At 39.6% G+C, this 24818-nt stretch overlaps 2 protein-coding genes across 2 annotated transcripts; one reads left to right on the plus strand and one right to left on the minus strand.

Annotated features, from left to right (window-relative positions):
- Nucleotides 1-4733: 4733 nt before the first annotated feature.
- LOC124260346 (cilia- and flagella-associated protein 20-like) lies at nt 4734-7627 on the minus strand. The gene is given in 6 exon segments (XM_046694634.1): nt 4734-5557; nt 5559-5576; nt 5900-6088; nt 6256-6367; nt 6680-6759; nt 7402-7627. Coding segments are annotated over 6 exon segments (579 nt in total). The 5' UTR covers nt 7486-7627; the 3' UTR covers nt 4734-5461.
- A 2861-nt stretch (nt 7628-10488) lies between these two features.
- On the plus strand, nt 10489-22726 carry LOC124260300. The gene is made up of 11 exons (XM_046694578.1): nt 10489-10587; nt 13816-13931; nt 14959-15079; nt 15666-15777; nt 16819-17016; nt 17398-17513; nt 19029-19149; nt 19874-19971; nt 20763-20791; nt 21067-21303; nt 21782-22726. The coding sequence occupies exons 1-11, from the start codon at nt 10517-10519 to the stop codon at nt 21928-21930; spliced, it is 1368 nt and encodes a 455-aa protein (XP_046550534.1). The 5' UTR covers nt 10489-10516; the 3' UTR covers nt 21931-22726.
- The last annotated feature ends 2092 nt before the right edge of the window (nt 22727-24818 follow it).

The raw sequence follows: 24818 nt of genomic DNA on the forward strand, positions 1-24818 counted from the left end.
GAGTTGTTTTTTTTTACTGAGCGGATATCTAACCTCGGATACGTGCATGTAGTCAGGCGAGGCAATCAGTTAGATGTATCTCTCATCAACGGACAGATGTCCAACTTTGGCGTGATGTTCCAACACAACAATTGTCGCATTTACTCTGTAAAACTTGTAAATTATTCAGTCTGAAACGTTAGTCAAGAATACCGTACCAGTTGCTAACGTATGACGGTGGTTACCATGGGAACTATACACATCACACACATATTGATACACAAGTGCTCATAACTGCAATCCACATTAAAATCACTGTTTGTGTTACCATAACAACTGAAGACCATATATGTTTGTCGTGACTTCCTGTTTCATGTATTGTGTTACATCATGTATTGTGTTATTTGATGCATGCATGAATGTACGTATGTATGTGTGTAAGAATCGGTATGATGTTGCATGTGTGATGTATGTGAATACACATTTTTATCAATCCTTAATGTTTTACTGTGTTTCATATGTGTCCCATGGGCCCAATGGCCAGATGCTATGTAATCGTGTCATCATGTACTGCTTATTAGCATGTGACACAATAATATAATATTTTTTCTTCTTCTGTGTTATACCTGGGATACACCCGGCCAATATTCGTGGAAAGTGATCAGTTGATACCACGCCCACTATATTAGGCGTCAATCTAGCGTTGTTGTTATGGCCTAAGTTAAGCGATAGTGGAGACCAGCCACTCAGATTTGACACCAGGGGTCGTAAAACTGTCCAGCCAATCATTTAAGTGTAAACAAAGGACATAGATAAAGGCGAACCTTTAAGCTGGTGTCCCACACAACACGAGCTTGTCAAAGCATGTATATATCGAACTGACTACCTGAACGGATATTGTATCATATATGTAAAAAAGAGGGTTAATATGTCCCTGGCCGCGTGTATCTTAAATTGGGAGGTTAATTCTCAACAAGCACGGGTTGTTATATGGTAGAGTGAAGATATCTGACACAATTCCTTACTTTGACTCATAGGCGGATCCAGAGGGGGTGCAGGGGTGCGCACCCCCCCTTTTGTCCTGAAAGTTTATTAAATGACCATTGAAACTCGGGTGAAAATGAAGTGTGCACACTCCCTTTTCTCAATAGTGTGACACCCCACCACACACACACACACCTTTCTCAAAAAGCTGTATCCGCCCCTGTGACTTATGCTACCTTTTTCGTGAACAGCTGCCTTGCCTTGCCATGTGTAAGTAACGGGCACCGCCGGTGAGTCAGGATAGGCGAACTATTCGCGAACATCTGATGTCATCTTCTGAGAGTGATTCATTAACGCAAATCGAACCTGTTGTTAGAACGAATTTCATATGATTATGGAAAGGGCTCTTTCGCTTACATTTTAAGCTGCAATTAAGTTTGTGAATGTTGTTTGACGCCGCAGTGGATAGTTACAGCTATATAACGACAGGGTTGAACTTACCGGTACAAACATCCGTCAGTCACACGAACAGATTCGGTTTGACTGACTGAATCTGGTTTTACGCCGCTTTTAGCAATATTCCAGCAACATCACGGCGGGGGACACCAGAAATGGGCTTCACACATTGTACCCATGTGGGGATTCGAACCCTGGATCTTCGGCGTGACGAGCCAACGCTTTAACCACTAGGCTACCCCACAGCCCCAGATTCGGTTTGAGTAGAACACGGTGTAACATGTATGATGACCTAAATGAGCCGACCATTTGTTTTTACATTTGTAATACATGTATCTATTTCTCAATACACTGTGGCATTATGTTTGCATGTTTGTGTTCGTCTGACTTCATAACAGTGAGTGTCCTGTAAAATTATCTACTCGAAATTCGGATTTAGACCTATGCCTTTCATGAATGAATGTAGAAAGTCCCTCGCCCAAGGCTCGGGATCAACACCACCCATTCAGTGGGGACAGATAATAAGATAAATAGGATAATCTGTAATTCCTCTTAGCTGGTTGGTTTTTCTTTAAATACCCATATAGCCTAATGCATTTATATTCAGTAATGTTTACTGAGCATTATACAGTTTTGTCCTTATACTGGTTGGCTACTCCGTAGTTTTATTGTGTGCGAAGAGGCCCATAGCAACGTAGAAGAGGCCCATAGCAACGTGACGTCTTGTGAATGCAATGGTCGCAAATTATTTAAGATGTCGTCATCTATTTATCATGACATCACAAATACAATGAATGTGTGACGTCGTTCCAACAATAAAATAACTAAGGTGGTGTCTCGATTCAGTATAAGGAAAAACAAAAGAGACTGCTCTCTCAAAAGAGTTGGTTTGTTGATTTGTTGATTTGTTGTGCAACGCCGCACTAGCAATATTCCAGCTATATGGCGGCGGTCTGTAAATAATCGAATCTGGACCAGACATTCCAGTGCTCGAAAGAGACTACGGGTAATATAAGCTACTCGCAAGTAACTCGAACTTACGTATTATCTGTACGTGTGAATTATTTTAATCTGGACCACTCTTTCCAATTTCTCGTAGCTCGTTTTATATTCTCTAACTGGAACCTGGTACTGATTGGAAGATATACTGTCCGTGAAACCCGCGTGCTTCAATAGGGGCCTAGAACTAGCCACACAAGGCAATATAAACTGAAACACTCTATGCATTGTCATACAGTATTATACATCTTGGGATGAGGAAACACTAACGCTGTAGCACGAACTACATGCAGATTTATGTCCATATATGTTTTTACCCGTAACGATCCGGGTTAGAACTGGTCTTCAGCAACGTTAGGGCGACTAATGGAATCGGGTGGTCAGGCCCGTTATTGGTTGACACATGTTATATCCCAGTTGCGTAGATCGGTGCTCATGCTGTTGACCACTCGACTGTCTGGTCCAGACTCGATTATTTACTGACCACGGCCATATAGCTGGAATATTACTGTGTGCAGCGTTGAACAATTAACAAACAAACAAGTATACAGGTTTGGTGTTTTCCTTCTGAAGGCAGTTAACGGAACAGGTGAATATTGGTTAAGGGCCAGGTAACAGAATACATGTTAACGCTCACCATATTTGCTGACGTGAAACCATTGTTGGATTGTATTGCCATACAGATTCCAGTGAATTCACTGTGGTTTCCGTGCAATATTGATAAAAAGTGACACGTGAAAGTGATTAACATGTATCTGTCACGACTCCACGGCTGGCCCTTAGTTCTTGAGGAAGGATATAATTACAGTGATTCTGTGTTAATCAATCAGACATCCCCATTCGTGACACTGACTAAACAGCAATTATCTGACTTAATTAACATATGATTTTTTTCTCTCTTTACTGTAATGCTTACAATACCGGATCCTCCCCACACCAGGGTTATTGATCATTGGGTGCCTGATCCATGTTCTGTTGATTTTACCCAATTTACATACAAGCTAGAATAATAAAGGTGTATGTATACAATTGAAACCAAAAATAATGTTCATTCACCGATTCCCAAGGAAGAAAGATGAAAATATCACAAACCACTGACTAATACTTAAAAATAAGGGTATAACAATTGCGTGTGGCTGTGAGGTAAACCACTGTTGATGTCATGAGAGAATTTGAAAAGGCACCTGACCCATGATTTGAGATATCCTCCATAATGGAAAAAGGAGAAAAGGACTGATATAGGTTTATAACAGTAGCACCCACCACATAAGCTACAAAGATATCTGTTGGGCTGAAATAGTCTTAGCACTTAAAACTCGGGTAACTGGGATTGATCTTTTTAAATGGATTTGCAATGTGTTACCAACAGAATACAAATGCACTGAAGAATCCAAAACGTGGTAGTGTAAGTGTTTTGTTGTAAGAGCCTAGCAGGCTCACGGGCTCAGGCACAAGAATGAGGGAATTGATACATTTCAAGTATCCAGTTGCCATGGTTACAAATCTGTTCCCTCTTTTTAAAATCTAGGACGTTTTTTTATCCTTTTCAAATTAATAATATTCTTGAAATTTGAAAGAATCTATAATTTTGTATGCAGAGATAACAGATGTGGAGTGCCGATTTCTCCATGCTCATAACTGATGCATCTCATTAATGGAGTTCCTCTTGTTACTGTACAAAACATTTTGATCAAAGGATAAAGCACCCTGTGTTGGGTCAACATCCTGGCAGGAAAGTAGAATGTTTTTTCTCTCTTCAGAGAAAATGATCATTTACATCAACCATTTATGAAACCTTTGTTCAATAATTTCATTTTTAGTTCGATCACTGATCTTAATGAAAGCAGAACCATGGTCCCAAAGCTAAAATGAAGTAGTGTTTATCTGACATTCTATTTCAAACACATTCTAAAACAATAACATATATACCTCTACAGCAATTTCAATGAATTACATTCTTTCATTTTGCCCTTATCTGCACATTTTCCAATCAAATAGAGGATATTCGGATAACTCCAATAATATAATATTCCACCATTTATAGCATACAAAATGCTGTTTTGCATTCCTGCTAACTGACCCATATGACAGGTTGCATAATCTGACATGATTCTTTCTACTGCATTAAAAAATTCGAAAATGTAATCAAACTTAATAACTTATCTTTCCATCTTCAACAGCTTTTGTTGCAAATAAAAACGGAAAATGAAATAATTGTAATGACTAAGCATAATATTGTGTCTCCAATAATGCAGATTAGAACCAGACTTTGTAGTAACAGTCCTTTGAAAAGAACAGAAAGACATAAGAGATGATAAATATGGCAATAGAACATTTTATTACTATGGAAGTGGTATTTACAATTCAACATTGACATTTCCTCCAAATGCAGATACATCATGCCTACTGGAGAGGGCAGTCTGTACACAATCAATCCTTAACGAACAAGCAGAATGAGCAGCTGGGAAACTTCAAGCAAATTGATAACAGGGACTACTGTGTTGGCATATTGCAACATGTCCCAACAACTCAATCTGTGTTTCACTGTAAACAATATAAAATCCATGAAAAATTTATACAGATGAAACAAAATGTTTTAACTGTCCCCAAACTTGAACTGACAAAATATGCTTCTATTACTACTGTTGTCACAAATATGGGTCTGTATCTTGCTTGCTGCGCCACGCCAAGTATGAACTGAGGTTCAGCGTTCACAAAATCTTCAGAGTTGTGGTTGTGTGCAACAAAATAATTTAACATGCCAATTGTCACTGCCTAAATAGGACAGTGTCCTTTTGAAAATAATATTATCCTGTTTTGTTTCATTACAGTTGTTTTGTGTGCAACAATGCACTCCTCTGTGACACATTTACTCTCAACAAATATTCCCGAGATATGTGTAACTTAAAATGTATATTAGCCAAGCACAATGGCATTTGCATTGGCTCCAAGAATCCTTTGTACATTGTAGTTCCATTTTGATCAGTTTGAGTAGTAACATATAGATATTTACAATGATGAGTTACTTCCAAGGTCGGGTTTGTTATTTCTTGGTGTTTTGAACGGGGAGGTAAAGTTTGAATTCTGCTGGTAATTCATCCTCAGAATACAGTCTGTCAGAGAAGTACACTCGACGAATAACGGCAGTTGGCATGGATCTGAAAACACAAGTGACAACATGTAAAATCTAACCTCAACACAACAATAACATTTATCCTATAACAATACAGTCAACAGTTGATTCTGAGTCATGATTCCGTTCTTGTCTCACTGTTCACAATTAAGCATGATATTGATGAGGTCCTTACTAATCATAATGTTAATCATTAAAGATTTATGGGCTCAAACTCAGGTACTATTGTAGAGGACCCAAATGACCTTGCTTAACATCACAATTTGCCCACAACATGTACGAACTGAACTTCAGATCACATATATACATTGCTGTAATGGCTAATATATATTGAATTCCAATACTTACTTGTACTCTAAGAGTTTCAATGTAGTTCGTTCCATAGGCTCTCCTGGTGAAGTCTGACAAATTGAACTGGATCTGGTTCCAGCCATCATCCAATCTCATGGGCATCGTGCAGATGAAGGGTTTCACCCTTGTGGTGCTTTGGTAATTGCTAGCCCTGAAGCGCCTCCTTACATTCTTGTCATCTAATACCTGAATAGGACAAAAAGAGAATACTTATTTGACTGAAATACACTTTGCATCAATATTCAAATCACTTTTGTGCATGTGTTATTTTTAATGAATTGTACAGTTGTTTCCTCCAATTTCAAATTGTTTGTTTGTTTGAACATAATAAAAACAAAGATATGATTGATTACCTGAACTTCAAATGTAAAATATTTCTTCAAGTTCTTGATGATCATCACTAAGAAAGGAAGCTTGATACCAAGTGTCTTCTTTGGGTCTGCTGGACACGTAATGTATGTTGTACTGTAAAAGAAAACAGAATGTCAGTAATGTAATATAAGAACATCCCCACCATTTGTTATGCTCATATTGATGTAATTTGTGGTTTTGGATTTTACGTATAAATTTGGACTACCTATCTTCAGAGTATTTTTTCATAACATTTGTGAAAGTATATCGTTGTTTAATCATAACAATTTTTGCAGTCACCACTGGATATTTTATGACGTTTCTTTCATGAGCGAGAACGCATAGACACACAAGAGTTATCTGCCCTTCCCATGTGGTACCGGTACAAAGGACTTAATCATTTCCGCTTTCCGAAAAACTACTCACCTAACATTTGTCCCAACAATTTCTAAGACTAGTGACTGGATGTCGTTGTCTGTGATACGCTTGATATGCCCATTTCGGACCTGAAACACAAAAACACATGTGTTATACATATGAAATAGGTCAGTGAACAATCCAAAATGGCGGACAACTTGATGTGTATTGAAATGAAACAATTTTAAAAGATCATAGCAACCGTCCTCGTACTCCAAAATATTCATTACATATTAATTACTTAGCTATCACTAATCATTTATACTATTAAATATTGATAAATAACGGCACAGAATGGCTGTGTTAAGGGGAAACGATCATATGAAAACGGAGCATGAAATAAACCAAAATATTGATGCCAGAAAAGAAAGCCTTCATGATCACATAAGGTTAGACGTACCAAATTATAAACGACAGGGTTGTAACACATTCATAATGGCTGTGCAACTAGACACGTATCATAAAATAACCGAAATAGCAGTGAACTGACAGGCGTCTCTCGACGGCATAGTACATAACTGAGCGAGTCACAAATCAGCGCTAATATCATAAAATGGGAGGTATAAAAGTAAAATATAAACCCAAATAACGTCTGTAGATACCGTATATTTGCTGCATTAACAGCTGTCATGTCACAAGTGTTCACACAAACCGAGAAAACGACAATCTTCCCGGTTGCTATCCATCTGTATCCATGGAAAACTGTTTCACACATCTAGCAGTTTACTCACCTTTTTGTCCCATATTTGTAGAGGCTTGCTTCCAATACTATAAAGTATGGATAGGAATCCACTTTGAAATGTGTTCTTGAACATTTCGACTGATGCTAAGGGACTTTACAGGAGAATATCTACCGAACTTCTTGCTCCTCGCCCTTATATGCAACTTCTCCCTTGATCACCAAGTTGTCAAGTGAAGGATCCGTTGTGTGGTGTGTGTCTAAGTGTAGTTGTCAAGGGACAAATCCCTTCGTAATATTACTGCGCGTTGCTAAGGAAGCACAACGATCGCACTAATCCTGAATAATGATTCGACATATATTTTCTTTATACGATTAGCTATGAATGAACATATTACGTATGACCTGTTAATAAAATGATGTAAAAAGATAGTTTATATAATGTTTTTGGAAACTAACCTACGCCCTACTTTGTAAGACAGGCACAGTGAATTTCCGGTTGTGACGCGTGCCGTTTGTTGTCATTCGTATATGACCTCTGACCGTGGTTGCTGCGGTAATATGGGAAGTTCTTTGAGGTCGTCAGCGTAGTTTCATTCATTCATTTACTATCAAACATGGAGATGGCACGAGATAGTAGTAAACTGTTTTATACGCATACGAACATCACATTTTAAGTGGAATAATATGAAATGCACAAATAAGGAGAAAAATATTCCTAATATCTTATATACAATCTTTCAGTATTCAATTTGAATTAGTAATAGAGAGAAATTCGTTTGACGAACGTTATTACAAATATATACATTTTAATTAAATCTGGAGTCGTTTAAAGGATATTTCTCGGCGTGTTGTACTATTTGTGGAAGATATAATTTAATCAATGTAGGAAAATTAAAAAAACTAAGAGTAGATTGTTAAAATATATTTTGTTAAAATATTAATTCATGTGAGTAATTGTAGTATGACAGAAACACTTTCGTACATGTCATTTTAATGCATATTCTAGTGAACTTGTACATTAACAATAATGTGATATTACAGAGGTCGTGATGAGACCGTTCATTGCTATAACAACTATTTTCGTAAGTAATTTAACCGAAATAATCTCCCGATTACCGTTTTGTTTACTTGTCACATTTAAGCTTTGGTCTCGATTGCCAGGCTTACACCCATTAATCAGTGGGCCATAGTAACGTGCGGCCGCCATGAAAAGTTCTGAGGTATTAGTAACTAGGGATTACCCAATTATAACAGATCTCGCCTCATATGTGCGTTTGTCCTCGAGGGAACGCGTGCTCGGAAAGTGTGGACGATACCTTTCTTTCTAGACATTAATATGAAGGTGAGAAAGTCCCGATATCTGGGAGACTGGATACACAATGCAGAAACGCTTTTCACTTTATCGTGCTGATGATGGTAGACTCTTATTTTATAAATAAAAAGCGTTTCCGTAAACATAAGATATGGGCAGCGTGTAATATGATTTTGTTTTGTTTCTGAAGAAAGGGATACATGCTGACTCATTCACGTCGGAAATGTCTTAGCTAGTGTACATTTTTGTGCGACTCCAACACCTGCACGACTACTTCTGCTACAGCAGTGCCAACTTGTTAACTGTGTACCGGTATTACAGCATCGAGAGGAATCCGGACATTTCGCATGTTGTTTGGTGAGACTCTGATGTGGTAGTGTGTATATCATTTTTCGATCGAAAGTGTACTTCCAACTGTAAACAATAGTTGGAAGTAGGGACTGAGTTTACCATCAGAGGACTAACTGCTGTATTGGGTCCATGTGTAACCGAGTGTCCTCGCTAAACTATATGTGTGGAACAAAAATGTCGTACCAGACCAACAACTTGAAATGCATCAGGTAATTATTTAATTCACGGTATTAAGTGATGTCTTGTAAAATTATTCCCACCGGTGAAAAGTGTGTAATGGACTCAATTTGTCGTATTCTCATTAATTACATAATCACCGTTTGTGTATGCATGTCATATGCACGTGTGTGTGCTCGCGCGTTCCAGCTACTGACACCATAGATAGTGACCACGAAACGAACGGAAGGGCGATAATTTCACATTTACGGATTTGATATGACGGAACGTATGATGAACGTGTTAGTCACATAAATCTTTATGATCTGGATGTGATTAATAGCACTCTGCTGGCAGGTTGATCTATGAAGACCTTGTTTGTTAACATAAACAATACGTGTTAATTATTTCCCCCGGAAACCTTACTTCTTAAACTTGATACGGTTATACATGCAAACTATGTACATTTATCGAATGACCTGAAACCAGTTAAAACATAAAATATATTAATGATAAAGACCAAAGAACAAATCAGGAAATTGCGTTTTATTACAAAATGTATGCATGCACACACAGGACCCCAGTTTACGTTCACAATGTTCAGTGATTCGCAACCCCACTTAACACCATACTTGGAAACAATTACTTTTGTCTCTCTTTGAAACTGACTAATGGTTTTAATGAAACAAAGTCTAATTCCAATTACGAACAATAAACAGTACCGGGTAAACTCGAACAATATAATTCAACTTTCTGTATGAATGCCTGTAATAAGCTAGTCAATTTTCGTATGGTACCCGAGGGTTTTTGTTTTGTTTTTGTGATGTTGTTTTATTAAAGTATTTTTGTGTATGTGTGGTCTTTTGTTTTTGTATTTTAGTTTGTCTTTTTGTTATTGTTAAAAACATATCACTTGACTATTTATTTACACACGTGTTTTGTATGGATGCATGGTGGTGAGCATGCAAAAAGGGGCGGCGTGGTGGTGTGTGTGCCTCTTCATCCCCTCACTTATGTGCTATAGTCATTTATTTGCACTGTCAGATGTGTGACCATTGGGGCCCTGTTTGACCCATGGGACGGGTCAGTGACAGTGCATGTCCTCACTGTGGACATGGAGATAGTTAGTGCAGCCGACATTACATGTTTACACTAAAGAAATTGATTACATACATGGCTGAATGTTTCTACTGCGGAGTACGTCATCAATTGTGACGTCACAGAACACTGTACACATACACGTCACATACCACTGAAGGAGGTTCACCCAGAAACCGGCGCGACAATCACCGGTGTTGAAGTAGCGCGGCACCGAGCTGCCGTTGTCTAGGTAGTCGACGGTGTGATGGCGGCGCCGCCGGAGAAGACTAGATATTTACATCAGGATGCTTTTAAGCGTTTCAGTTCTGGAAATAGGTATGACAATACTTATGTTGAATCTTCATCTTATCCTTTTGTGCTGATATTAATCAAAGTTGGCATACAAATTGAATAACTCTATATCTATTTGTAGCTCCATTTTTAATGTATCTACTTATCTGACGTCCAGTATATAATACCGACCAGTGGACGTCGTACAGTAAGACCGTGTCAGGAAATATCAACGAAATCCACAGCTACGATGGGTAATTGACAAGGCTACAGCCGCGCGGACTGGGTAATAGTGAACTCCTTTTGTGGACATTAAACAATATCATAGAGGTACAGACAGACAGACAATACTTTATTACCTGAAAAGGAATTCGTTTTGGTTCACAGAGCTCGACAAAAATATAAATGAATAACAACATAAAATATGACATTGCTAAAAACATAAAAAGAATATGTGCTTAAATAGAAATAAATGAATAAGATGAAAACTGGACATTCAACATTGGTTTAAAATTGCAATACTTTGAGGTACAAAAGACGTTCGAGCTCGTTTAGTCTTGGTGATTGGCACTGTATAGCGGCGGCCCGAAGGTAAAAGCTTATACTCTAGATTTAAAATATGTGTTGTGTCATTAATGATTTTTTCAGTCGTTGAAAGTACTTGCCGCTCATAGAGAAGTGAAAGATTATCGAAAGTGACCCCGGCTATTTTACTAGCTGTATTTACAATCAATTTTGTTAGGTTTTGATTTGTTTTGACTGAAAGAGACTCGAACCAGCTCGTTTAGTCTTGGTGATTGGCACTGTATAGCGGCGGCCCGAAGGTAAAAGCTTATACTCTAGATTTAAAATATGTGTTGTGTCATTAATGATTTTTTCAGTCGTTGAAAGTACTTGCCGCTCATAGAGAAGTGAAAGATTATCGAAAGTGACCCCGGCTATTTTACTAGCTGTATTTACAATCAATTTTGTTAAGTTTTGATTTGTTTTGACTGAAAGAGACTCGAACCAGCACTGAGAAGAAAAAGTGAGTATACTCTGAATAAAAGTGGTATAAAACAACATCATAACAGATTGGGAAACGTTAAAAGATCGCAGTTTGCGCATTAGATGGAGGCGTTGTTGACATCTACTATACAGGGCATCTGTGCTGGTGTTCCACGTTAACCTGCTATCAATAAAAGTTCCAAGGTACTTGTACTCAGTGACTGTCTCAATTGGTTCATCATTAATGAACAAAGGCGGTACTGTTGGGGAGTTAGTTCTGAAATCAATACAGAGTTCTTTTGTCTTTTTCACATTTAAAATCAAATGATTCATTTCTCTGTACACCATGATGTGAAATTCTTTACATTATCTCTGTATCGTCGTTCTGATTCATAATCATACATCTGACCAACAATGGCTGCATCATCACGAAATGACTGATTTCACAATCTGACTGTAACACTTACACGCACAAAACATTTGTCGATTGAGCAGAATGATTCTTTGTGACGAGTCGGTAAAATACACAGGGGCATTTGACCTTTGGACTAAGCACAATTTGAGGAACATACAATGACCAAGTACTTGCACATTCCCAAAACGATGTCTCCATCTTGCTCGTATGAGGCTTGGAGCTTATCAGTGATCCCGCGTTGTTTGGAAAGAGTGGTAATTTAACGGTACAAAATGTAGTAAATCTTGGATATTAGGCTAGGCAAATAAGAGACTTGGTTACAATCGATAAAGTATTACATAGGATGAACACAAATATCGACACCCTTTAAGATTATATCACTGTTTGTGCATGGGGCGTGCAAGTCATAACGGCTATCCTGGCTAGTATAAAGAGATTTGCTGTCTGGAATAACGGTATGTCGGTGTGCAGCCAATAATGGTGACCTAATATAAGTACTGTTACATCTGATTTGCAGGGAGCCGAACATACAATTTGTGTGTACAAGTAAGCCCTTCATCCGGATAATAATATATCATGTGCTTTGAACGACCGTCGTGTGGATTGGAGGACTGTCTTATACAAACCGGCTATTAAAGAAATGTGGATCCATTTAGCCGCCTATTTCCACAAGTATATACTAGTATTCATACCCGGAATATGCCCGCGGATACCGCAACATGTCTTACTACTACTACTACTACTACTACTACTATTACTACTACTACCACCACCACTACCACTACTACTACTAGTAGTACTACTACTACTACCACCACTACTACTACTACTACTACCACCACTACTACTACTACAACCACCACCACCACCACTACTACTACTACTACTACCACTACTACTACTACTACTACCACCACTACTACTACTACTACTACGACTACTACTACTACTACATTGCACGGATACACTGGTATAGTGCAGTTAGTGTAAGGTAGTGATTGAACATCGTCATTAGTAGAAGTCTTAGTCTCAGCAGAAGTCGTAGCAATAGTTTTAGTGTCATCGGCCTTTACTGATGATTAGTTAATTGTCCGGATTCTTCAGTTGTAGTAGTAGTAGTAGTAGTAGTAGTAGTAGTAGTAGTAGTAGTAGTAGTGAGTGAGTGAGTTTAGTTTTACGCCGCACTCTGCAATATTCCAGCTATATATCGGCGGTCTGTAAATAATCGAGTCTGGACCAGACAATCCAGTGATCAACAGCACGAGCATCGATCTACGCAATTAGGAACTGATGACATGTGTCAACCAAGCCAGCGAGCCTGACCACCCGATCCCGTTAGTCGCCTCTTACGACAAGCATGGGTTAATGAAGGTTCATTCTAACCCGGACCTTCACGGGTCAGTAGTAGAAGGAGGAGGAGGAGGAGGAGGAGGAATAGTAGACTTGCATAAGTCTCGAAGGTCAAAATTAATAGTAAACTGTTTAAATGATAATTTCTAAAAGTATCAGACGTTATCGTACTGTCTGCCTATCTAGACTTGCCTCTTTGAAGGATAGAATTACTATACACCCATGGGCTCAAAATTCAATACAGCCTTGGAGCAAGCCTATAACAGTAGTAGTAGTAGTAGTAGTAGTAGTAGTAGTAGTTTATGGGTTACACCATTACCACCATCGTAGTACCAATAGTGTTGAAGAATTATTTTATATTTTATTTTACGTATCAGGCTCGGTCACACCAACCTCAGAACTGATTTCCTAAATGGTAACACTATGTAATGGGCGTGAATGCGCAGTGCTACATGCTGGACGCGGTAAGACTCCACCGACAGTTGTCTCGTGACTCTAACATTCACGTGTTCTCGTCGAAGGTCCCTGAAGTGCCTGTCGGAGTACATGGAGGACAGGGCTCGGCTTGAGATGAACTACTCGGTCGCTCTGGAACAACTAGCAGCCAGGTGGAACAGGAAACTCGCCGACACATTAGGTTAGTGTATGATCGTAATGCCTCTACATTGATCACTTGACCGTGGGGCTATAGTGAAGGATAAGGCATCATTATATTCCCCATTGTTAATGGATATAACTGTAATCCATGTTTTTCTCTCTGCATATATACACATATGTTATTCATTATGCTGATTATTTCTGAAAAAAATATGAGTTGATTACTTTCCAGTTTAGATCCTTGTCGAAAAGTCTGGGTTTTTGAAACATGACGTAAGTGTGGAGTGGGTGAATTAACTAAAATCAACATGAAACGAATTTAGTGTGAAATATTTGTTGGCTGGTTTGTATGGCAACAGTCTGAAAATAATCGAGTCTGGACCAGACAATTCAGTGATCAACAGCATAAACATCGATCTACGCAATTTGGGACACGATGACATGTGTCAGCCAAGTCAGCGAGCCTGACCACCCGATCCCGTTAGTCGCCTCTTACGACAATCATGGGTTACGGAAGACCAATTCGTGCCTGGATCTTCTCGGGTTTAGTGTGGAAAGAAAGAGGACGAGTGGGAACAATATGTAGCTTAGTGGTTAGAGCTTTCGCTCGACACGCCGAACTCCCGAGTTTGATTCCCCACATAGGTACAATGTTAAAAGCCCATTCATGGTGCCCCCGGCGTGATATTGCAGGAATATTGCTGAAAGCTACGTCGAACTCAACCCGCCGAATCCCTAGAAAGTAGTAGATTCTTGTTTATAAGTATATTGCAATAATCTTCATGAGAGAGTGCTAGTTCGAAGTATGTCACTTGCCTAATCCTTTGTCAGTTTCACACAAAATATGCGTTTACATATAAAACACACACCCAATGGCAGTACCTACTGCTCTTGTCTGCTGTTTTGTAAATATAATGAACGTCATACGATAGACATTACCAGTCAGTACGGGAGAGTGATCGGGCACTTCACACCTATAAAATTTACCTGTTCAGAAGCATATTCTTTATGCCTTTGTCGGTAATGTGAAAACGATTGCTGTACAATTCCATGGGGCTTATTCACAGACTTCGAGTACCACGAGTTCCGCACCGTGTTAAGAGAGATATTCAATGAACCGACGGACAAGGCGCCGCTACACAACAAAGTTGCCAACAGGATCTTGAACGAGGCGACCATGTTGAAAAAGTGAGTAAACCAGACCGGTGTCTGGGTTTGTGTACAGTTTGAATACCACGTGACAGGCATTACTATTCATGTATATATTTGTAAATGTATGTATGTGTGTGTTGTTTGTGTGTGTCCATGCGTGCGTACATGTGTGTTTGTGTATGAGTGAGTGGGTTGCGTTTACCTCCTGAGATATATTTTAAGTTATATAAGTGTGATCAACACTATGAACATCGATCTACGCAATTTGGATACGATGACATGACGTGTCAACCAAGTCAGCGAGCCAGACCACCCGATCCCGTTAGTCGCCTCTTCCGACAAGGATGGGTTGCTGCAGATCAGTTCTAACCCGGACCTTCACGGGTCTGCTGCTTTAGATCTACCAGACTTCTTGCATGTCTCCATGGCTTCCTTCGTCTATTGGTGGCGGTGGTGTAGCCTAATGGGTAAAGCGTCCGCTCGTCACGCCGAAGACCCGGGTTCGATTCCCCACATGGTACTGTGTGTGAAGCCCATTTCTGGTGTCCTCCGCCGTGATATTGATGGGATATTGCTAAAAGCGGCGTAAAACCATACTCACTCACTCACTCTACGTCTTCAGGCACTACAAAGACACCTTTAAACGCGAGGCCCAGTCCGCGACAATGGCGAAGTATGCCGAGGCTATGGAGAAACAACTGAAGCTTGAGGAGCGAGTTCGGAAAGCTAAAAAGGTACGTATTGTATGTTCATGGCGAAATTCGGAGAGAATGTGCACTGGAGTGAACCGGCGCGGAACTTTTAGTAACAATATCAAGTGCTTATGTATACTGTTGTGACTTCTAATTTATTATTCAGATCTAAACAGTTGACCAATAGTCATGCATGTTCACGTGTTGACCTTCGAATTTCTTTTTATCAAAATGCGCTTAACACCGAGGCTCACATGGACAAAGGTATACCTCAGACCTACGACGTTATGTGGTAAAAATGGATAGGAGTACACGGTATATTTTGTTATACATTCTTGTACCGCTGTGAAGAAAAGGCAGGTACCATAATTGGTAAATGTGAACATCTTTCAGCACGGTCCCCTTCTTTTTGGTTGAATATATCTAATTTGTGATAGTCTTTATACGTATTTAATCTACTTGTGTGCACATTCTCCAAAATAAATCGCACGAGACCGGGATGATTGAGTGATCGTATGTCATTGTTGTGCGATCTCCCTCTGTTATGTAGGGAGGCCATATTGTGGATCCACTCGTAACAATACACACTTTCCAATCAAGAAAGCAACTACACCACATTTAACCATTACATTTACGTGTATTGAATGGCCACAAAGACAGCTGTGTCAGGCAATGGAACTTGCTTTAAAGCAGTGATAGCTGTGTCCTATATCAATACAAATGGGGGTGTTTCAATTAATTACATTAATACACAAATATACTGGTGTCTATTACAATTACTTACTATAACAGAAATGAGATGTCTTCTGCAATTCTTTTTATGACATTCACTTACAGTGCAGTTTTTGCATTCAATGCACTTCAATGTCATTTATGAGGTATTTCCATTCAGCTATTTTGTATTTTATCTACGGTTGCATTTTTGCGTTTTGTTCCGGGTACTACGCTCAGTTACCCTTTATCAACAGCCAACTCCGACGGGTTGAATCAAGAGTCAAGCCTGGTTGCTTGAAATGTGTTAACCTCGGTTGACACAGTTGACTCAAACCTCCCAAATTTTAGTTTTCGAATGTATGTTTACAGAGATATCATCGGAAGAAAAGCGCTCTGGAGCACGTGCAGAAGTCCATATCGGAATTCCCGTTCCGGAGTGACTCGTCTCCGAAGTACCAGGACTTAGAGGAGAAGCGTGCGGAGCTGTCCCGCCAGGCTACCGACACCTATCTCCGGTACGAGAGTCGTCTCCGAGTAGACATCATGAACAGACAGGAGTTCATTCGCGTGAGTTGAACTTAAAACAATACTTTATTTCGAATTATTCCTTTGCTCCTGGGAAGTTATTAATCTTTTCTAAGGGATGAACCAAACCTGGTGAGATTGAGCTTAATAAATAAATCACAATTTTAGAACATGTTTACCCATGTTAGATAATGATGGAAACCGAATATAATTAGACCTAAAGGATCTCTTACCTCGGTTGCATGTAGGTGCTGATTGTAGCATAATTACACGTGCAGAGTTATGTCCCTTGGTTGTCAGGATCTCTTGTGTGTTCGAATTCCACATTCGACCTGATCTTAACCCATACCTGTGCACTAAACGCTGCCAGTTTCTCCCCGACCTGACTGATATACCTGTCCACTTGACTTGACTGTACTGCAGGACATGAGGGAGTGCGAGGCTGCCTATAACGACCACGAGCTGCAGCGTCTGCTGGCTGTGTGTGACAGGGTCCAAGACATGCTGAAGGATCTGGCAATGTTGGATGGGAGCGAGAGGTAAGTATATCGTCAATGTGTACCCTATAGAAACCCCGAATGTGATGATAACACGTACAGTCAAACACCGTTGTGTCGAACTCCCGGTTGTCTCGAAGTAAAAAGCTGACTCCCTGGTTATTCCTAATTGCGTCATAATTCGGAGTATTGGAGTAGGTCCATTCAACTTGCACACAGCGGTATTTGATTGTGTGCTAGAATTCAAACTGTTGTTCATTGGTTGGTTTCTTGTTTCACGCCGCACTCAGCAATATTGCAGCTGTATGGTGGTGGTCTGAGGCACAGGCCCTCGTGTCTTTGCGAGGACTAAAGATTTAAGAAAAATATATAAAAATTTGAGATGACCCCCGATGCTTCAAATGCTTCATTTGTAGGGCTGCGCAATAAAACCGGTTTACCGGTATTTACCGGTTCAGACGTAAAAACGATACGTATTCCGATACGCTGATGGAAAACCGGTATTTTGACATGCATTCGGAAAACTTCGTAACACTCGGAAATCTTCGGATATTTCCTTGTTTCATTTGTGCCAAATATTATTCACATTTTTTTTTCATTTTTTGTCATGATTAATAGGGATTTTTTAAAGCTTAATCAAGCATAGTGATTTTGTTGTGGTTTTCCTTTATAAATCAAGCATTAACTCGATATTTTGTCAAAAACAACTTCTTGCAATATATTGCAGTACATATCGCAATATATATTCTTTCGCATCGCAATGTGAAAATTCTCTGCAATACCCACCCCTATTCATTTGTGTGTTCGAATGCTTCATTTCGAGTCGGGGGTCATCTCAAATTTTTATATAAGTTTCTTAAATCTTTAATCCTCACAAAGACACGAGAGCCTGTGGTCTGTGGTGGCACGTGGTCCTGTGCACAGAGCTCAGGTCACAAACCAGTTGGAGTTAGGCAACGGTGAGCTCGGACAGACTTTGGATGGGTGACCGTATTTGGCAGCTTGACGCCTAAGAGTTTCTAGGACTTCAGTCCTGCCCCACAACGAAGCACATGTGACTCATGTGGTCTCACCTTAGGCAAGCGAGTTTGTTCAAAATTGCCTCTGTTTACCCAGCAGAAAGTGGGTACCCGGTGGGACAATAACTAATAACCTTCTAGCGCCTCACAGGCAGCTTGGGTTATCCGGGGTAATAATGTGTTAGCGCTTTGAGCATGCACAAGTGTGTGGATAAGGCGCGTTATAAATGGCCATTATTATTATTGTCTGTAAATGATCGAGTCTGGACCAGACAACCCAGTGATCAACAGCATGAGCATTGATCTACGCAGTTGGGATACGATGACATGATTGTGTCTGTGTCTTTCAAGAAAACAAGCAATACTTAGTATAAGATATAGATATGCTGTAAGATAGACGTCACAAGATCTATTGCATTTTCCTCGACTTGAATCCTTCGCAGTAGTACCTGACTATTTTATAATTGGTGTGACTGACGATGGAATGGGGTTGTTACCACGAGGCTATAACCTTGTTTCCCTCTCACATCACTGACAGGGACCCGAGCAGGGAGAGACTTGCCAAGCTGCAGACTATGGTGCAGGAGTTTTCAGTCACGGACGCGGTCAACAAGTACAGCAATCTGTTTGCAAAGGAACACACGTTCCATAAGTTCGAGGTACGTCAGCCTAGGTTCGTTATAACCGACTTCGTTGTAACCGTATTTTGATGTAATGTTTACAGAACGCACACATACTCAGTTCTGTAGGAGGGAAAAGAATTAAAAATAATACTTACGAGAAAACTGTTTACCATGGCATCAAGCAGAGTTAATTCTTTTTCAGGAACTGACTATTTATTGTGAAATCAGCGGTCGCATGTGCTGAGAATAACCTACTATTTTCGTTGAATGTCGTTGTACGGAAATTGATTTTGTAAACCTAATTGTAACTCACGAAAGACATGAAAACCGATATTCGAAATTGCGAATGTTAGTCTTTATAATGACCGTATCTGACAAGCTGTAGAAATAGGTAGCTTCTGATTGATCTGAAGTGGAGACTTTAGTCAAGATCAAAGGACAACTGTCTCCAAGATCCCATTGGGGGCAAAGGACAAGGTAGCCTTGAAACTTATACAATAGGAACACCAGACACCGAAAACCAGTGATGAAACCCGACTTTCGACATAAATACGTAAAGAAGATGAAATATTCTGTGAACAATGAACACTGGATGACGTCATCTACAACCTATTTGTGATAAGCGTTCATATGACGTTACGTTGCTATTGTCCTCTTCGCACTTTGAAACAGTGGAACAATTGGCACGAAGTAGCCAATCAACACGAAGCAAACATTTTTCGAAGGTAATATTGGTAATATTGTCCAATGCGTGTTGAAGGACTACCGGACACACGGCCAGGAGGACAACAAGGACAGTCAGGCCACAGTGGACGACAACAGTGATGTGGACCTGGACGCACCGGACAGCAGGGAGTTGTGAGTGACCTGTATGTAGATAGTGAGGGAGTGAATCAAGGTTTTTACGTTGCTTTTCTCAATATTCGGGCAATATCACGCGGAATACACCATAAATGGGCTTGACATAGTGTATCGTCACGCGGTACTAAGGATGATACTAAGGATGTCTGTGTTTCCTATTTACTGAATTTTAAATCCGACTTAAACGTTTTCTTTTGACAATTTTCATCACAATTTATGCCATTGTGTGATAAAAAACACTCTAACCTTTGCACACTCATGAAAAATACCCGAGATGAGCTTGACCTTTCTTTGTCCGTATATACTTAAATATGTTCCCGAAGTAGAGCGATTCTATCTACATCATACATTAATTTGAATACTAGGACCAAGTGGTCTGTATTCTAAAGAAAGTTGGTTCATTTTTGTCGTCCGACTGCTCTCTCGCTGGTTGAATCTGGATATGAGAAACACCTAAAATGACTTTGGCCTTATACAGACAGCTGTTTCGAGGTTTTATCTTGCGCGTTTATATGCCAACGGGACACTGTGTTGTACTGCGCTCATGTCAGCATACATGTATTTCCGACTGTAGTGTATTTGGTGGCACTATGTAAAACTGATTACTGCCCATCGTCATGAAGAAGCCATACGACTATACCAACGGGACCCATTTAATCAGATCATTTATCACGTGTTCCTATGTGCGTGCTGGTATGTTTTCATCTTTCCTTTATGGGGGATAAATCTAACACCATCTGGAACAATGTTTCTTAAATGGACAACACAAGTAATATTTTCTATTTCAGAGTCTTGCCCACTACTCGGACTGAGAGAGGTACCTTACAATTTGTTCGAAACACAAGTGCTGTGAATCTTTTTGAGAAACAAACCCTACATATTCTCAGAACTGATTTAAATCTAAGTCATCATATCTTACTTATAACCTATCAAACAATTTACCTCCCTGGTTGGTTTAAAGGCCTACAAACTGTGTCGTGTTATATTCCAATGGTTTTCCGTATATACATAAAGTATAATTGTCTCTAATATTAATGTGTAACGTGTTATATTACTATTTAACAGGACAAATACATGTAACATCTTCTTTAGACTCGGATACCCACATGGACCGTCCCGCGACATCCCCGACCCCCGTAATAGCCTGGGAACCCCCAGGATCGGACGAGGGGTCCGAGGAGGAGGCCAGAGGACCCCGGCGTCACGAGGACACTGACAGGGAGGCGCTAACGGCGAGCACAGTCGACGTCACTAGGCTAAGTGACGTCAGAGTTGTGGCCATCCGCGCTCACTGGTCCCGGCAGTCAACACACCTGTCCTATGACGTTGGTTAGTCTCACAGTCCCTGAACCATACTGGTTTCCCTTCTGTAAAGCAAAAACCGATTATGAAGCAGGACTAGATTTTCCTCAGATTCAATCCCACTGAAGCTCAGTGAAACATATTTGTTTGTATCCAAATTCTATATTTTCAGAGACTGAGCGTAAGTCTAGACATTGGTGAGCTGTTGATTCTTTGAGGGAAGTTATAAATCTATTGCAGCATCTGTAGCCCTGTTCAAATACTATTTAATTTCAGTTTTATTATAAAAGGTAGCCTTTAGATTATTGCAACTTTAGAACAAGCTGCACCATACAGTAGATGACAGGCGGTAAATACGTCACTCACTTCCGACATGAACTCTGCTGGACGTATTGTCTCAGAGTACCAATCTCAAATTTGTTTAGTTGAACAAAACCTCAGTGATCTTGCCCACCACACTTCTCTATCATGTTTATGAGTGTGTTAAACAAGTGTTATGTTCCAGGTCAGGTCATCAAGCAGAAGCTCCCAGCCAACGAGGATGGAATGGCCTACGGTTGGATCCGGCCCAAAAACTACAGCAAGCGTCGCTATGGATCCTATCCTGCAGACTCCGTCAGACTCATGGCCCAGAAACACAAGAAGCAGCAGTAACATGTCTTACAGAGTATTGTTCATAAACGAAGGTTCCTCATAGTCAAATGGGGCAATTCAACCAACATTTCTAGAGTTGGAATAAACTGATATATTTTCTATGATAGTAAATTTTCTATGATAGTTAAACAGCTGGTTAAACTGATGTACATACTGTTTGTTGTATCCATATCTTGTAACTATTGTATTATTTGGTGTACCTGGATAGCAGCAATATATTTTATAAGGATGTTATTTTCTCTAAAAAGTTTACAACTCACCTCACTATGTCCCTGATGTGTTCATTACTGTCTTATATCATGTGCAATACCTTATATCACCTTCCTGATTACCTGGATTGTGTTCAAATAGTGCTTGGAATTTGTGTCCACATCAATAAACATGATTACATTGTTCTGTTTAATTACATATAACACAATTCCCTATCAGTATTCTCCGGGTAATTATGTGTTATGATTGGTCTTCAGCAACTTATGCTGGATTTGGTTGATACAGAATCATCATATCACTAAAACCATTATCACGGGATTGTATGGGTCAAACTTTACCACTGTCAAACTACTTGGGAGATACACGATGCATGCACACACAACCACTTCTGTTACAGTCTTACGGTGTTCTTTCAAACATATATCACCAAACAACATTAGAACGTTGGAGAAAAAGATGAAAACTATTTGGAAAACAAACTTTTATTGTCAACAGACATAAATATATAGACACAGTATGTACAGGCGTTTGAAAATAAATACATATACAAGTATGTAAACAGGGCATGTAGTTGATCAGTTTGTAGGGTAGCACCAGGTTGTAGCCTTAAGATCTAACAGACAGGAAGTATATACTACTCAGGACCTCTGTTCTCTGTAGACGTCACCCAGTCTGTTACAGACACCACCTCACAGAACCAGTCATAAAGCTAAACTGTTAACTTTAACTCAAATGGGATTTGAGATGTACTTAAGGTATGATCTGTTTACTTGCATTGGAATAGTTACCATGCAGTAACAAATGTGTTTGACAGTAAATGCATTAGCAACAACAAATCACATTTTCACCAAATATTGTCTTCATAATGATATAATATACAAAATTTGTATAGCGCCGTATGATTTAGGAACTAAAACACTAAGGCTTCCTTCATAGTACTCTCATGTTTGGACTTGACTAATACAATGTGAACTGCTTACAGTTGAACAGACTGGTACTGCACTATTTCTGTGATTGTCTGTATAGGCAAACAAAGAAGACAAGGATCCAGCTAGAAACTTCCAACAAACCTGAAAACTACCACTCATGCAAAAGAAAAAGACTAACACCATATCTCTTCCACACACATGCATACATATGTCACAAGTCACAGGAGATGCTCTGTCAGAATATACCATCATTCTTTCTGTATTGTGCATTTGATCCCAATTATGGGCAGACATATCCCATAATGCAACTATTTCCCAGAAATCACACGTTTGTGTTTATAACTGGTGCAGTAACACTCCACATTACATACAGGTTAGGAACAGTTATCTCCCTTGATCTATGTTAATGGTTTCCAACATGTACTGCACGTATTATTAAACTTACAATATGCAAATGAGGCGGAAACAAACAAGAAAGAGCTCAGATTTACATCTTGCTGCCCAGACTTTAAGCAAACTAGGCTTGGAATGTTCAGACCTTCACAAAACAAATACTGCAAGGGTTAGAAAAATTCAATAACGCATACATACATGATACTTACTGCCAGAAGATGAGGAATGATATGAAGGAAGATGACACACTCAGAATATGAACCTCCCAGGACATACAAATGAAATATATAATGTTAAAGGAAATAAATTAATACATGAAAAACTCAAGCATATCTAGTTGGTGCGGACCCTACTTCAGACCAGGGGAATGTATAGTTATATCCCGGTCATTGTGATCCGGGTACTAGACACCTTGATGAAACCCTACAGAATAGGTATGGCCCCCCAACAAAACAAGGAGTATAATCTGGACAAATAGGGGAGTTAAAACCAAGGTTTATAGGATCCAAACACACCTAGGTACACAATGCACACCAGCTAATTGCAGCAGTATCTAAAACCACAGCTATTGCTGTTCGTCTGGTCTGTGTGTATAGGCTTTAGTATGTAAGTGGCCATGGGTGAACCAGAGGCGAAATGGCTGACGGTAACAGTTCAGGCTTGAGCCTCTGTCATAGCAGCAGCTGGGTTTTCAAACACAATTCATGCCAAAGTTATCCTTGTTGCTTCAGTTTCATGTCCATGGATTTCACCGACGTGGTAAGTGACTGTAATCAGCATCACTATCGTCTTTATTTCCAACCAAAGCAACATCACTGACCAAAGCAGCACTATGCTCAACTCACTCCTCTTGAACCAGATTCTCAGTTATGACAAGACAGACTTACACAGCCTCGGTTTCAGCTGATCCCAATAGCCTTGATTATGCAGAGAGGCAAGAATAATACAGATCAGGTTCACACATATCACAACTCTGAACCTTCCACAAGGGTGACAGCGTAAGCAAGTCCTCAGGTGCAACCGCCAAATTACAAAAGGTACAGAAAACTTGAGTGACTAACAAAATCTCTCACTAGATCATGCCAGATGTTAAAATGGAAAACAGGCAGAGCTAATTGTAAAACAAATGAAGCGTATTACACTGTCAGTTTGTTACAAGACTTAGATAAAAATCAAAGAATATGGTCAAACACATTTTTGCTTTAAGAAATACATGCATGTCAGAAACAATGTTAATACTTCTTCAATAAGCCCTGTCTCCATGACAACAGACATATCCACCTGATTCATACTAAACCTGGAGTCAAACAACTTATTGTCCAGAATATCACAGGATACCAAGCACTCCGTGATAAC

This window comes from Haliotis rubra, unplaced genomic scaffold (genome assembly GCF_003918875.1).
Source record: "Haliotis rubra isolate DU_JTF1 unplaced genomic scaffold, ASM391887v1 Scf76, whole genome shotgun sequence".
NCBI classification, from domain to species: Eukaryota; Metazoa; Mollusca; class Gastropoda; order Lepetellida; family Haliotidae; genus Haliotis; species Haliotis rubra.

What these genes read in the sequence shown, in the direction of transcription:
- LOC124260300 (XM_046694578.1), top strand. Translation starts at nt 10,517, where the DNA reads ATGGCGGCGCCGCCGGAGAAGACTAGATATTTACATCAGGATGCTTTT. An exon ending in ACAGACAGGAGTTCATTCGC is followed by an intron (nt 17,017 to 17,397) that starts GTGAGTTGAACT and finishes ACTGTACTGCAG; the next exon opens with GACATGAGGGAGTGCGAGGC. An exon ending in ACACCTGTCCTATGACGTTG is followed by an intron (nt 21,304 to 21,781) that starts GTTAGTCTCACA and finishes GTTATGTTCCAG; the next exon opens with GTCAGGTCATCAAGCAGAAG.